This window comes from Furipterus horrens, unplaced genomic scaffold (assembly GCF_987537825.1).
Source record: "Furipterus horrens unplaced genomic scaffold, mFurHor1.1.pri manual_scaffold_4, whole genome shotgun sequence".
In the NCBI taxonomy this organism is placed as follows: domain Eukaryota; kingdom Metazoa; phylum Chordata; class Mammalia; order Chiroptera; family Furipteridae; genus Furipterus; species Furipterus horrens.
In genome coordinates, this window is record NW_028327174.1 from 77,776,430 (window position 1) to 77,792,866 (window position 16,437).

The window sequence follows — 16,437 nt, forward strand, 5'->3', positions numbered from 1 at the left end:
TAATTTAGAGGACTATCTGCAATGTGAGATTTATTTGTATCTTGGGGAATCAATTTCTTCACTTATAAAAAGGGAATATTCAAATACTTGCCTCAGTTTTAATGATGTATCTAGAATTTTTCAACTGGACATTTATTCTTTTTTCAGGTATGTTTATGTGCTTAAGGTATTTAAGTGCCCAAATAATTATTGCTTCCTTTTCATTCCATAGAGTAAAATCAGACATGTGCCTAGATTTACTGTAAGTCAAAAGTTATGATCTGTACATGTGGCTCTAACAGATAATTTTCCAGTAAGTGATACTTCCTGAAAGATGATTATCTCATTGTCTATTTACCTACATGAACCTGTGTAATGACGTAGGTATCTTTATTCTCTGGCAGCAGCGGTATCTTTTCATTCACTGGTTTACATATGCCTAATTTTAAAAGGGATAATACTTTGGACCTTAGATTGCCAGAAATGTCCACTTGGGGAAACTGATCTAAACTTTGTATCACATGCATATTTGTATATATATGCACACATTTTATAATTTAGCTTTTTTTTTAAGCCATAAGCATTAGAATATCAAATAGACTTCTAGGACAGCACATCAGCATAGGTAGAAAGAACTTATATTTCTCTAGAGGTAATCAATCAAAAATATAAAACAAAAAATATTGAGAGCAGGGTTATATATAAATATCATATGAAGATCAGTTCATGAAGCTAGGTTCTTTGCTAATTATTCTCTTACCAGATTCAGTAATACTTGGTAAGAAAATACCTAAGTTTGAAACAAATACTCTCTGATAATATATATTTTATGGAATAAATATACATTACATTCTGTTAGAATAATAGATACAAGCAATACTTAAATAAAAAAAATATATAGTACTAGAGTCCTCTGTCCTTGCTTCTAGAACACTAAAATTGAGCTACGTTGCCCCACTCTGTTAATGGATAATAAAATTCATGGAAACAAACAATATAAAGCCAATTGCTTCGAGAACCTGAAAAGAGTATAAATACAGTATAATACTTGTTGTTTTCAAGAGGGAAAAAGATGTTGACTTTGTAATTAACTGAATTTCTAATTCTGACAGCTCAGCAATATGGATATGAAAGAGGTCAGGGTGAGAGGCAATGTGTAGGTTTAAGCGGAGACAATATTGAACTGATGCAGTTTGAACTACAGACTATTTAGGGATTTGTTAATCTCTGAAAAAGCTCTAGACCCAAGATTCACTTAATCCTGGCCCTGGTGATTTATCTAAAAGTCATGGACTTTATTCTGTGTTGTTTCAGTCTGCAGACTGGAAAGGCTCTCCACTGACACACGGAGAATTCCCACTGCAGTGAATGGAAGGTCTGTGTGTAAAGAGCAGTGAGCGGTGGAGGGGGTTCAGCCCCAGAGAAAGAAGGTGTCGAGTTGCCTTGGTAAAGAATTTATACACCACGTGTTCACAGCTTCTTGACAGGTATAATTATCAGCGTTGTCTTTTCTTTTTACTGTGTGCTGGGATTCAGAAGCACGGTTTCAAATTTGTGATTACCAGATGTTTGATTAAGTAGTTTTCCTTCAAGGACCTGAAAGGGGGAAAAGAATGAAGAGAAAATCGGTGATTAGCATTCGTTTCTCAACTACAATATGCTAAAAATATCAAGAGAGCATGTGCTCTGCGAGAACAGTAAGGATTATTTTGGGTGCGATCATTCATGCACAATCTTCCACACGTGAAAAAATTTGTTTAATGTTTACAAAGGAAGTAATTTTCAAATGAGGATGGAAAAGACACCAGTTATTCCCTAAAATGAAATAAAGAAACAGTTTGGAAACATTTCAAATGTAAAACATTTCTTCCTCCCAATTACAGATAACCCTATTTTTCTTCACAAAGGCAAAGAATGGATCACCTTTACATTATGACTCTGGGCAGTTAGCGGTGCCCTTGTTGAGGCACAGCCAGCAAAGCCTCTCTCTGCAGGCAGCAAGCACCAATATTTCTTCTCTGAAGCCCATCCTAGGCCCCTTTCTTCCTCCACAAGGTCAGCCTGACGTTAGGTGCAACAGAGCAGGCCACTGTCTATGTGGTCAGAATTGGGGGAGCAGCTTCCCCAAACACTCCCCATGCCCCTGAGACCTGTAACTTATGGAGTCATTTCTTTCAGAGAGAACAGTTGTTTTCAATCTTTGCTTTTAAAGCTGCACATGTTTTTATTTCAATGAATGCAGAGCACCATATACAAAACAGATTTTAACAAATTGTTCTTGTTGATGAGAAAGCAGGGGTAGGGAGTGAGGGGGAAGAAGCTCGCATGCTCCAGCCACCATGCTTCCTAGAGATGTGCCCAAAAGCCTGTGGCGCCTCCAGAGTGCGGCTGGAGGCCATGCCTGAGGCCACTGTGCTTCTTCAGGAGACACCTAAAAAGACATCGCATGTTACATCTGTCATTAGCACTTTAACACGACGATGATGACACCAACACGACTACTACTACTAATTACTACTACTACTAATTCTACTGAGTGCTTACTAATTGCCACATATTTTGTTAAGCTTCTTATATGCTTTTTCTTATTTAATCTCCACAACAAACTGTTTTACTAACCCTTAGGTAACATGACTTTCTATCAGTCCCAAGTGACAGTGATCTAGAGATTCTGTTTTTAACAAATTTATTTATTATACATGTGTTTACATGTCCCAAGAGAATGGGTCTGAGAACTAGTAAATTTTAGTAAGAGTCATGGATCTCCTCACTCGTCACAAGGGGGTGGAGGCCCGAGGGACAGACCAGCAGTTGAGAGAGCACTGGGCATCCAGACAGTGGGTCAGTGAACGCCCACCATGAAGAACCATCTGCCCCCAGTGTTCTCATTATTTTCCTCATTCCCATGATTTATAATTCAATAGGTTAGTGTTTTTTAAAAAATTAAAAGCCTTTTTCCATATTAGTGTAAATTTTATTGATCAAATTGCTTTGCTAACTTTTATTTTTATTTTTTAAAGATTATATTTATTTATTTTTAGAAAGAGGAAAAGGGAGGGAGAAACAGAGGGAGAGAAACACCAGTCGGTTGCCTCTTGCATACCCTCAACTGGGGACCTGGCACACAACCCAAGCATGTGCCCTGACAGGGAATCAAACCAGCAAACTTTAGGCTTGCAGGCCAGCGCTCAACCCTACTCAGCCACACCAGCCAGGGCTGCTTTGATAACTTTTAAATGAGCCACTGTGGTAGCTCAGAATAATGGATCCCAATTCTGTCTCCATCCTAATCCCCAGTACCTGTGAATATGTTAGATTCCACAGCAAAGGAAAACTGAGGTTGCAGATGGAACTAAGGTTGCTCAACAGTTTATGTTAAAATAAGGGGATTATCCTGGATTGTCCAGCTTGGCCCAAATGTAACAAAAAGTGAAGAGAGAGCGAGAAGAAAGTCAGGGTAGGGGACGTGAGGATGGAAGTAGTGGTGAGAGCCACGCAGTGTGAGGACACCAACACTGTTTCTAGTTTGGAAGACGGACGGTGGGACCACAAGGCAAGGAATGCATGCAGCCTCTAGGAACTATAAAAGACAAGGAAATGACTTTTCCCCTAGAGTACCCTAGAGCCCAGTGGGACTATATTGGACTTCTGTCATACAGAATTTAAAAAATAATAAATTTGTGTTCTTTCAAGTAACAAAAATTTGTGGTAATTTTTCAAAGCAGCTATAGGAAACTAATATGGCTGTAATAACAAAGTACTTTGAAGTAGGTACCTTTCTGGAAATAAGTGCTGAGGGCGAGTTGGATAACTCCAACTCTAAGCAGTGTGAGAATGAATCTCTGGAAAGCTCATGTGAATGTATCTGTGAGGCGGGACAGGGACTATATGGACAGGTGTCTCTGAAAGAAGAGTAGCACAGTGTTTGGGAAAAAGAGGCTCTGAAGCCCATGTCTCTGGGTTTGAATCACTGCCTTACCACTTACTAGCTGTGTAAATGTTGTCAACTTATACAAATCCTACATGACTTAGTTTCTGTCTTTAAAATTAAATTAAAAATAGTATCTAATATTCATAGGATTATTCTGAAGATTTATGTATATATGAAGTTCTTAAAAGAGTTCTTGGCACACGCTGTTTAATACGTTTTACCCAGCATTATTATGATTATTTCTGGTCCAGTTTTCGGCTTGGTAACTCTGGATTCCTTGGCTTCAGTTTCATCAGAATCATCCTCTGGGACCTGGTCCTCTCAGTGATTGGCAGTGCTGGCAGAGTGCCCTGGATTAGAGCATCAGGCTGTGGCAGTGGCAGTGCAGTGGCAGTGAAAGGTATAGAACAATCAGTGATAAAAAAATAAGGAAAGTGAGGGCCTGAAGAGCAGGAGGTGAAAAGAGTCAGTGAGGCCTCTGGCAAATGCCTGCTGCTTTGTAAATCTGCTAAGATCCAGTCTGGTTTTGAATGTAAGTGAACTCTCCATCCTTGTTCCAGCAACTGGAGGTCAGAAAAGTTAGAGGCTTGTGGTCTCGACTACCTCAGAATGCTGACATCTGAGGAAGTATTCCTCTTTTTAATTTTATTGTTTGGGAATTTAGGTGAATTATAAAGTATATATTTCCATACTTTATGAATGTATAGTCAGTCAGACTTTAAGATGCTTAGCCCTGACTGGTGTGGTTCAATTGGTTGGGAGTCACCCCATAAAGCGAAAGGTCACCCTCTGGTTCAGTCCCTGGTCAGGGCAAACGCCTGGGTTGTGGGTTCCCCTAGTCCAGGTGCATACGAGAAGAAACCGATCGATGTTTCTCTCCATCTTTTTCTCCCATCCTTCTCCTCTCTCTAAAAATAAATAAATGACATCTTAAAAAAAAAGAAAGAGATGCTTAAAGCTGAATAAATGTCAAATTCCAAAACACTAATTCTAAAGAACATAAGCACAACTATGTTCATTGCAACAATATTTACAGTAGCCAAGATATGGAAGCAACCCAGGTGTCCATCAATAGACCACTGGATAAAAAATAAAGTTGTGGCACATATACACAATGGACTACTAATTGGCATAAAAAAAAATGTTATCTACTACTTGCGACAGTTTGGATAGATGTGAAATAAGTCAGACAAAGAAGATAAATACCATAAGATTTCACTTATATATGGAATCTAAAGAGCAAAATTAATGAACAAACAAAAGAGAAATAGACTCATAGCTAGAGAAGAGACTGATGGTTGCCAGAGGGGAGGAGGGCTGCAGGGCTGAGGGAAAAAAGTGAAGGGATTAAGATGTACAAGTTGGTAGTTGCAAAATAGTCATGGGGATGTAAAGTACAGCATAGTAATATAGTCAATAATATTGTAGTAACTATCTATTGTACCAGGTGTGTTCTTGAAATATGGGAGGGACCACTTTGTAAAGTATATGATTGTCTAACCACTATGCTGTACACCTGAAACCACTACAAAATAACATTGAATGTAAATTGTAATTGAAAAATAAAAATTTTTAAAGTGGGTATAGTGCCCTGGCTGGTGTGGTTCAGTGGATTGAGCGCGCCAGCCTACAAACCAAAAGGTCGCCGGTTCGATTCCCGGTCAGGGCACATGCCTGGGTTGCAGGCCAGGTCCCTGGTTGGGGGCATGTGAGAGGCAACTGATTGATGTATCTCTCAAGCATTGATGTTTCTCTCCCTCTTTTTCTCTCTCTCTTCTCCTCTCTCTAAAAATAAATAAAACCTTTAAAAAAAAACCTGGGTATAGCATTAAAAACTTATATTCATATTCCTTGTTTAAGCTTGTGTAATATAATTTGTATAGTGATCATTTCTACTACTTTTTAGACAATGTAATAATCTCTTCCTAATTATCAAACAGGAAAGTTGGAGAAAAACAAACTGCATTTTACTTCAATACAGTTTAACATTATAAGTAGGTATGAGACATTCTCCACATACCACCTGCATTGAACATATTTTTCCATTTGTATCCAGACATTAGTATTGCTTATTACTCCATAACTTATACCATCTCAAATTTTTTAAAAAGTTATTTCTAATTTACTGAACAGAAATTACTTTTTGTGTAATAAACAATAACATCATCTCTGCCAATTATTTTGCTTTACCTGGTCTTTGCTTGACTTGTCAAACTTAAAAAAATCAGAGATGTGTTCAAAGTAAATAGGTCAAATTAGTTTCAAATCTCTGCACAAAAGCAACCACAGTATGAGTTACTAAGTGTAACAAATTCCATTTAATCCTTAAAAATCTTAATTAGTAGTTGAACAAGAGCTAATGTAAGTCTCTGACTACAAATTCACCATAAAATCCATGGGTCACCTGACTTATTGTATTCTGCTTGTACTTGACATGGTCACTACAGTTTTACCTCAAGGGGCCATAACTGTGGTGATTAAAAGTGTTGTCTTGGTGGGCAGAAATACACATTTCACCTTCACTCAAATAGAGCTTTACCGTATCCTGTGCAAGAAATAATAGTTTGCAAATGCCTTTTATTAAAAATGCTAGTCTTTGGTGATGACAATAGGAAATTCTGAAATGATTTAATGAAGGCTGATGGAACAGAGAAATGGAATTGGGTATATGGCCTAGCAAATATTTATAGCCAAGCTGCATACCTCCAAAGATGATTGAATGAGCATAATGTAGTAAGACCTTACAAGTCAGAATGGCAAGATATTTCTTTCAAACTACACGTACTTCAGAAAAGTTTTACCATGGGCCAGTGGTATATCAATTAGTAGAATTGGTACAAGTCTATAATATTGAGGATGGAAGAAAAAAATGACTTAGTGGAAAGTGTCAATGTCTGACTAAAAAATAGTAAATCATTGCTATTAGCAAAAGACCTTTGAAAGAATTCTGGAAGTACAGATGTGAAGTGCCTTTACATTCGGGATGGATAAGAGAAGGGTGTGGACAAAATGACTTGTCCATATGCATCCAGGTCACTCCCTCTCAATGGTGACGTCCTGGTCCAAGCCACTATATCTCCTGCCTGGACTACTAAATAATAGCCTCCTAATTGGTCTCTGTTTCCACTCTTCCCCTGTAATAACCTATTCTCCCTACAGCAGCCAGTGTTCTTTTTAATACCTAAATCAGATCACATCACTCCTTGTTTAAATACCTGGAGTGGCTTTTGTTGCAATAAAATCTAACTTCCCTCAGTGGTTTAAAAAGCTTTCTGTGACCCGACCCCCATCTATTTCACTGTCCTTCTCAATCATTATTCCCTGGCTTGCTTTCTGCTCCTCAGGCATCAAGTAGCTTGTGTCAGGCTTTTTTTTTTTTTTTCCTGCTTGTTTCCTGGCTTCTTCTAATCATTTGGTCTCAGCTTTAATGTCATCTTTGAGAAGTTTGCCCTGACCACCAGATTGATGGTCATGACCTAATCAGTCTCTGTCAAAGCACCCTATCTTAGCTCTGCAAAGTGCTTGTCCCTATAGGATATTTTAATTTACTTGTTTATTAATTATCTCCTCTAACCAGAGTATAAGCACTGTGAGATGAAGGACTTGGTTTAGCTCATATTGGTTCTACAGCCCATTGAACAGTACCTGGTCCATCGTAGGGCTAAATATTTACTATTGAGTAAGTATAGTTTTTAGAATGGAATGGAGTTTTATAGAAAGACACCAAAGTAAGGTGAATATATAATAAGACTAGCAGGCTATAAAAGAAAGATAGATTGTTGAATTCCAAGACCCTCTGAGGACATATCCCATACTCTTTACTTCTGCATTTGGCTTCTGCTTTTCTTAGGTGTCACAGAAAATGGAAAGTTTCATGTCATATCCAATGTTTCCAATTGTGCAAATAATAATCTGACATTGAAGGAGTTAAAATCATCATTATCCACAGAAGAGAGCAACAGGGGAAAATGGGACAACTGTAATAGAACAACAATTAAAAAAAATTTTTTTTAAATCACCATTACCCATTGTCATTTTTCTAAGAGCATTTGAACCTTATTTCAAACACACACTTACAGACATCATTGTGTAGAGACAGCTAATGATATGAACTGTGGCTTCCAAAAGATAGCAAGAAAAATTTATATATCTCCAGAATATTGAATGTTGACAGATGATAGACCTGGTAGAGTAAGAAGAAAAATAATTCTGTGCTACTTGTAAGTATGGTTGTGGGGAATCCACTAAATTACTGCAGCTTCATCTAAAAAGTGGGGTTTTAATGATACCCTGAAGGGTTCCTCTAAGGATGAGGGATAACATGTGAGATGGAGCTAGCACAGAGCAGGCACTTCAATAACAGAGATTCTTACTCTTAAGGTTTTTTTCTTGAATTTTCTTAAAATATGTAGCAACATCTGATTTAGCATTCTTTGCCACAAAGTAGAATTTAGAAAAAGGCAGGTGCATCTTAGACATATTCTAAGTGAACATTCAAAGAGAATTTCAAAATCTCTCATAGCATGGACACTGACAGGTCTCTAGTTCATTGTTTTCAGTGAAGAAGTTTTCTAATAAATTATAGTTTGGTATTCTAAAGGGATCTTCCCAGGATCACCATGGCATGGTTGTGTAGTCTGTACATAGTGCGGTGGCAACAGGCCAAGAGAGTGAGTGGGGAGCTGCATTTCAGCCCCCACTCTTGTCATCTAGCATTGTGCCTGAGAATCTGGGTTTGCTCAGAGGCTGCATTTTCCTGATTTGTGTAAAAGCATCCAATAGTCTGTACCTGGCCCTCCCAAAAAACACTATTTTCCAAAATATCTTACATTTGCAAGGAATGTGGCCAAAGGACACATAAAGCAAGCAACTGTTATGTTTACATTTTCTGAGATTATTTTTATGTTTGATTGTTGTTGGTTTTTTTGGTGGGAATATTATATCTAATAATTTTGTTCTAGCTAAGAAACTATATTAAAAAAATCCCCCAAACTAGACTATGTAACAGACTTTCTCTGTATAGAAGAAGGTACTTCTCACCTATGACATGTGGTTTTGCTGCGTTTGTTGCTGCTGCTGCTGCTGCTGCTGCTGCTGAATTAGCAGTTGCTGCTGCTGTCGACGCCGAGCTGTCCGCAGCTTTTCAAAGCGAGCTTCCATTTCTTCCAGCACTTTTGGGGTGTATCGCACCACCAGCTTGACGCTGTCCTTAGCAGCCTTGAGGAGTTCCACAGCTTTCTCGTGGTGTTCGCCTTCCACGCTCTGCAAAGACAGTGACATTTCTTAGAGGGGAGACCTTCCAAGTGACTTTTCCTGAGCCACAAATCTGAAATTAGTATCATAAAATCCTGAAGTTTGAAATTTCAAGAAGGCATGGTAAATAGAGTTTATTGCCATTATCATTATTATTATTTAGTACTTTTGTAGTTCAGCTACAATCAGATTAGGATACACTAGAGTACAGAATGGATTGAATGGGGCTTCAAGTTAAAAGGGGGAGAAATAATGAAGACCTAAAATATAATGTTAACATTTAGAATAGGATGTCTAAATTTTATCTGGAAGAATAAATACACTAGTCAGGAAAATTTTGAAAAAAATTTTAAAATAGTCATGAAGGATGACTTTTCTATCAGATATTAAAATTTATTAAGAGTCTACAATGAGTGAAGTTGAGTCTTACTGGTGTAATAAGAGACAGAACAGAACACAGAGTCCAGAAACAGATCCATCATATGTAAATTTTATTATATAGTAAATGTGAAATTTAGATCAAAGGGGAAAAGGATTACTAAGTAATGATGCTGGAACAAATAAATAATAATTAAATGACCCCAATTTCATAGTGAATGCTAAATATAACAGATTAAAAATTTTAAAGGAAAAATGAAACCATAAATCAACTAAAATACAACATGGATTAACACCCATTATCTTGAAAAGAAAAATAATTTTTAAGTAAAAGTACCAAAGATAAAAATCATGAAATCAGATTTAAAAATTGTAAGTTTCTATTTCTTACACCATAAAAAGGTAAAAAACCAGAAAAAAAATTTCAATATATGACAGTTTGTTAATATTCTTCAAATGTAAAGCTCTTATAAGTCAATAAATATTTAAGCAAAATGGGCAAGTGAACTCATGGACAAATAATATCTTTAAAAAGTGATATGTTCAATAAATCTATGAAAAATGTTCATATTTCTTGGTAATCAAATATAAACAAAATATTTCAAATTTAATTAAAAAATGGTATAAACATATTTTTAAATATAATGTATTGACAAGAATGTAGGCAAATTGAATCTTATACACTGAAAATAATTTAACAAAAACTGGCACAGTTTTTTTGAGGGCACTTGTTATGCATTGAATAAACCTTTTATAATAAATAGTTTTACTGTCAGACAAATTTATGAAGGATATAATTAAAGATGCACATATATCTATAAAGTAGTTATAATATATCAGGAAAAAAAGAAATCAATTCTTGGCTTTTGAGATTATAATAATTTGTACATAATGCCATAGACAATGGTTGGGGAGCCTACATTTACTCTTAAGTTCATACAAAAAGACTTCTCTCCAACCTTCTAATGCTTCTCCAGGTTGGAATTAGGAAGACACAAGACCAGGGAAAGTAGTAATCAGATATTATAGGACCCTAAGAAAAAGAGACAATGTTCTTCCCTCTCAGCTGATCCCCAGGGCAGATGACATAACCCCTACTTTATATTATTAAAGTACAGAGGCCTTTCTGATTTGCTTCCTGCTTAAAGCTCAGAGAAGAAATGTCTATGTAGTGAGACACATGGGGACTGAGATTGGCTTAAAAACTGCCAGCACACCCTAGAATGGCACTGAAGTGGCAGAGAAAGCCACCCCCAATTGGTTGAGATTACATTTTCACAGCCTAAGTAGAAAACTATAAAATGGATATGATATTGTTACAAAAAATAATTTGCATTTCAAGAACACTTCAATTATATTTTGAGATTCATTTTCCTACTATTATACAGATTAGATGTGAAGATTTAAGGTGTTGTGTTCCATTCTATGGTCTGCTTCAGCAAGGTGCATGTGGATTGAGATTTAAAAAAAAAAAGGTTTGACTTTAGAGATGAGGCAGTCATTGGTGGCCTGTAAGAGTGATGCTTCAGTCATTTGTCAGGAAACCAGGCAGATATTAAAGATTTAAGAAATGACCATTGTTAGTCATGTAGACAAGTTATATTACTACTCCTTTGCCAAGTCTGGGTTACATAGACAGCAAGGAATTATAAATAGCTTATGGGCAGAATGAATTTTTATCTGTGGCTGAATCCTAGGAAAATAGGCTTGTTCATTGATTAACTCATTCTTTTAATTATTCACTCAATCATTGACTTGGTCACTTCACAGATATTTATTAAGCATTTATTTTACTAGTTATAGTTGTAGTTCTTTGGAAGAACATGAAAGACAAGAGAAACTTTGTACAATATAAACTCTGTTTTTAGTATGCATGTAATTTCTTTATAATTGGTCTCAGCATGAATTGTTTATCTATGGAATTCTTCTTTAAAGGAAAACTCGGTGATTTGATTGTCCATTCCCTTTCATTTCTTTTTAAATATTAAACCTTTGGTGTTTATATGTTTTAGCAACTCTGGTTCATTATTTTCCAGGCTTGATAATTAGTTTCCAGGTTTCTTTTTGGCTTTTGTTCTATTTGCTTTTATTTAATAAGGCTGGAAATTCTAGGCCAGACCTGTAGAGGCCCATTATCCAAGTTTAGGCACTATGCCTGTAATTTTGAGTTGCCACAGGAGGACTGTGGTGCTAATACATGGGACCATTAGGCTCTCAGCACCGTGAATAGCTAAGAGATGCATGGCCGGTGTGCCATCCCCAGCGCTGCAGAACTGTCAGGGTTACCCTCTCCTGCCCCAGCTCTGCTCTCTCCCATACACACAGTTAGCAATTAGTGAACAGCAGAGCCCATGGTCACTGAATCCAAATTTTTTGCCTTGATGCTCTATCTCTGGTTTAGATGACTCAGATTCTTTCCGGCTCAGAGTTAACAGGTCTCCTTGTTTAATCTACCTTTTACTTCATCTTCCTCACCAGAGCACAGAACCATCACCTAAGATCGGGGCAGTGTCATACGTCTTCATTTCTAGTACTCACAATGCTTGGTTAAATTAATGTAAATTACTACATGAGTAAACAGTGCAATAGAAACTAAGAGATATCTCTTACAGAGAGATCTGAAAAAGTATAAATACCGTTGTAGAATATATTACTTCAAACACTACTTTAATTTGTTTTTTATTTTCTGAAAAAAATTTTTAACTCTCGCCTCAAAAATTGTTCTGGATGGCTCTCTCTCTCTTTTTTTTTTTTTTCCCCCCCTGACTTTGCCTATGTTATGAATATTCTTGAGTTCATATGTTTGTCTCAACTTACTATTTATCTCTAGAGTGCTTTTAGTCCCATGGTATAATGAGAATAAGCCAGTTTTCTCTCTTCTTTCCTTTTTAAGGTATGAACAGAAAACCAGACTACCTTCACATTGATATACAAACACTTGTTAACAGGAATTCCTTGAGCCCTGAAAGCGTATCATTTATTCCTATTTTTGGTTTACTCTATTTCTCACTCTTAATAAATGTATGCCTTATTTCAAGATAAATATTTAAATATTTAAAACGTTTTGAAATATAATATTGTATTTGTAAACAGACTGCTTCTATCACCTCTCTTTCACTACATATATAATACATAGCAAGATATAATATATATTATATATAGCGAGACTCAGGAACTGTCCTTTGTAACACCTACCTCAGTTTGAGGAGTCACTGAAAACTTGCAGCACCAGCCTTTCACAGAGCATGAAAATGTAGCCCTTAAGTGATTTGAGGAGACCTAGGAAAGCTTCCAGTTTTAAAGTGAAATCCCTTCCTCCACTTAAAACCTGAAAGTCTCTACTTTCCATAAGAATATTTTATACTTTATAAAAGAAATTCTAGACTTTTAAATTTCATTTCCTTGCTTTTCAGTTTTTGTTGTACGTATTGCAATTTGAGGGAGCCACTGGCATGGGTTAATTTAACAAGACTTCCCAACAGGCATCTGGTCAAAGCTGGATTTATTAAGGAGGTAAGGGCTAGTGAAGAAGGAATCGGGATGTACTAGGTACCCAGCAAATACTTAGACCAAAGAGGAGGGTGGTCCTGAAGGAGAAAAGCCACTAAAGAGAAATATCTACCCCACAGCTGTGCCTCTTCTGGCCATGAACCTCCACTAAAATAAATTCAAATGCACTAAGAACAGACATTCCTATCCCAAAAATATCTCTATCTTCTCCTGCTAAAGAAAAAAGAAAAAAGAAAACACACATAGAAATCAATATGGAAAGAATAATTCAAATAATTTTATTATCATTTGTAAATGCATAAATACAAGCTAATAAAATACTAAACTGAAGTAAAGCTATAAGAATGGGATCTTCTGTTGTGATACCATATAAAGGAATATATTTTCATTCAGGAAGCTGGGGAAAAAATAGCGTGGTAAATAACCAGATGCATACTTGTTTCATTAGCAAGCTCATGCAGTAGTAAGCCTAGGAAGCCTTAAAATTAGTTATCTTGTCGGAAGTTCAGCAAATCAGTGACTGGTAAATTAAACATGGCTGCATTCTGATCTTTCATTCATTTTTCTATCTCCACACATTGTGAGATATCAAAATGAATGATATTTCCTGGTGCACCCAATTTTCTGGCTGATTACAAATCCTCTCTAATTAGAGAGAATTTTGGGTTGCACTGCATATGTGAATTTGCTCATGATATATGCTCTCTCCCCCTTTGATAGTTGATAAACTTTGAAACTTGCGAGACCTCAGAAGGAAGAGGTGCCAACCCCGGGGAGGAACAGTTATCTGCGCACAATCACTGCACAATGGTCCAGTCCCAGGTTTATATGCAGTTCTTTCTCTGTAGGGATTACACGAACATAATCTGGACCCAACATGCTGATAGATAAATTGCTTTAATACTTTGTTGGATAACTAAGAACTGGCTACAGTATACACATCGGTTACTCTAGGTACATCTTATCTAGGTTTATGCATAGGCTCCTAAATGACACTTGCCACTCCATTTGGATTAAGAGCCAAATGGTGTTATCAGGGAATAAGCATTATCAAGGGTATTGGGTTATACTATTTTATTGCAAATAAGTAGCTCAGAAGCTCAGAACATTATACCTGTAAAGGCCATTAGAAACAATCTTGTTTATCTCCTTGCAACTTATAAAAACCAAGAATGACTGAGACCTGGTCCATTGTATAAATTTGTTAGCTTCTGGGCTCATTAGAACTCATGATTCTTGTTGATTGCTCTTTCAACAATCTCATTCTGCTTTTCTAGGTTAACTAATGTAGACCATTGTAGGCTGTTTTTTTTGTGTGACGGGAAGAGTAAGACTGAATGACAAGGACAAGACCTGTCAACTCCAGCTTTAGCTCTAAGCGGTATGAGCTGGCCAGTGAAAGAGCAGCGCAAGGCTACACAAAGGGCTCACCATTAGTGGGTTGTGACCCTCAGCTTTGAAAAGGTCCAAAAGAGCCAAAGACAGAGACTTGCTTCTTTCCCTCAGAGGTAATGGTGATTGATCATTTTGTTCTGATGATAGTTTTGCTTTTAGTCCATTAAGATGTTTTGATACCATTTTAAGTGTGTGTGTAAACATATAAGTGTGTGTGTCTACTCTAACATTTATTGAGCACTTACTAAGAGCAAGGTAGCTAGCTGCTACTTGTGCATTATCTAATCTTCATGACAACTTTATAAGAAACAAAACGGGGAGTTTAAGAAATTTGTCCTAGATCCCCAGGTAGAAAGTAGAACAGAAAGAACTGAACTGGAGACTAAGCTTGTACCTACCAATCCATAGCCTTAAACAAGATAATAAAGAGATAATGAATATCATACTGTGGCTTTCCCCATTTATGGTTTGTTTTGTTTTGTTTTTGTTTTTTGTTTTATTTTTGAGCAGAAAGAGGGCTCAGTAGGTAAGAAAATCTTATCATTCTGCTGTGGTGTAGCTATATAGGCGGCATTTTTGGTAATTAAAACCTTATATTGATTGTGTGTTTAATTAAGAATGAAATATCTCTGCACAAGCTATGGCATATATTCAGAAAAAAAACCTTTTGATCCCTTTCTTTTCTCGAATATGTTAATTTCCTCTTCTAAATGCACTGTATTATCTTTTAATGAAGAAACATGGCAAGTGTATAAAAAATATCACATCCCTTCAAAAAATATGTTAATCCTCTTTCATAGTACTTCATGCCTGCCTAAATGTTAATATTTATTTCAGTGCGTAGTAATTTATCTATTTATAATCATTCTGCTGTCACTAGAGTGTCCAAGGGCAGGATGAGTCTTATTATTGTGTGCTCAGTAAATAGTCAATGAATAAACTCCCCCTCCCCCTTCTCTCGGCTAAGCAGCCAGTACTGGGTTTGAATTTTAACTTCTTCACTTCTCAGCTTTGTGAATCAGACAAGGTGCTTAGTGTCTCCAAGACTCAATCTGCTCATCTGTAAAATGGATATCACAGAGCATCTACCTAATAGAATCATTATAGGCATTAAATTTAAAACACACAGAGCACTTTGAAAAAGCATCAGGCCCTTATAAAGGGTTCAACAAATGCTAACTCTTTGTTGAACAATCTCCTCCGTGATAATCCTGCTGTAAGGCTCCAGGTGCTTAAGGACAACGGTGACAATAAAATACAATTTGCCGCTGCAGTAGGCAGAAGTTTCCTTTATTTTATCTAGGAAGCAAAAGATTACTAAATAAATTAATTGTGTAAGGAGGTCATTGGAAGAATGTTTAAAACTATGTAGGTATATCAACTGCCTCTAATCACAGTCGAGTAATTCAGAAGCAGCATTTCCATGCATACAACTGATATGTTAATTACCAATGATCATTGTTTGTTTGTAAAACTGTCCCCCTCAGACTCTCCATAGTGTCACACTCAGTGACGGGAAGAAGCGTGTGCAGAGAGTCACTTGACAGATCATGCAGAATGTGAGAGAACCCGAGAGGGAAAATTATCAAATAACCAAACACTGTGAAAGAGCAAAGAAGTTAATGGGAAAAAACGTGTATATATTTACACATATTTTTATCCTGTGAGAGTAGCTAAAAATATAAAAAATTCTGAAACATGAAAGTGAAGAGTAGCAGACCCAGGGGCAGAAAACCTGAAAGGAGCAAAAGCTTCAAAAAAAAAAAAAAAAAAAGTCAGTGCCAGAAATCACAAATCTAACATTTGTTTGATCTCAGCCCACCTTTCAGATCTGGAGTTTAAAATTGGAAAAAAACGCACCTACTACTTCTCAGTTTCAATGCTTTACCATAACTCTGCTCAACTCTTGATGTTCCACACCAAAAGAATGAAAAAAAAATTCCTTATGGTTGTAGATGAAGATTAAACACACACACACACACACAAATATA

At 36.6% G+C, this 16,437-nt stretch overlaps 1 protein-coding gene across 1 annotated transcript in view; it reads right to left on the reverse strand.

Annotated features, from left to right (window-relative positions):
* Positions 1 to 890: 890 nt before the first annotated feature.
* Positions 891 to 16,437, reverse strand: part of LIN7A (lin-7 cell polarity scaffold A) — a 149,111-nt gene continuing 133,564 nt past the window's right edge. The window contains exons 5-6 of the mRNA XM_090275668.1: positions 8,951 to 9,172; positions 891 to 1,575 (exon numbers count right to left, since the gene is read on the reverse strand). Of these exons, the coding sequence (XP_090131794.1) occupies positions 8,951 to 9,172 (222 nt within the window). The 3' untranslated portion in view covers positions 891 to 1,575. The remainder of the gene's footprint in view (positions 1,576 to 8,950; positions 9,173 to 16,437) is intronic.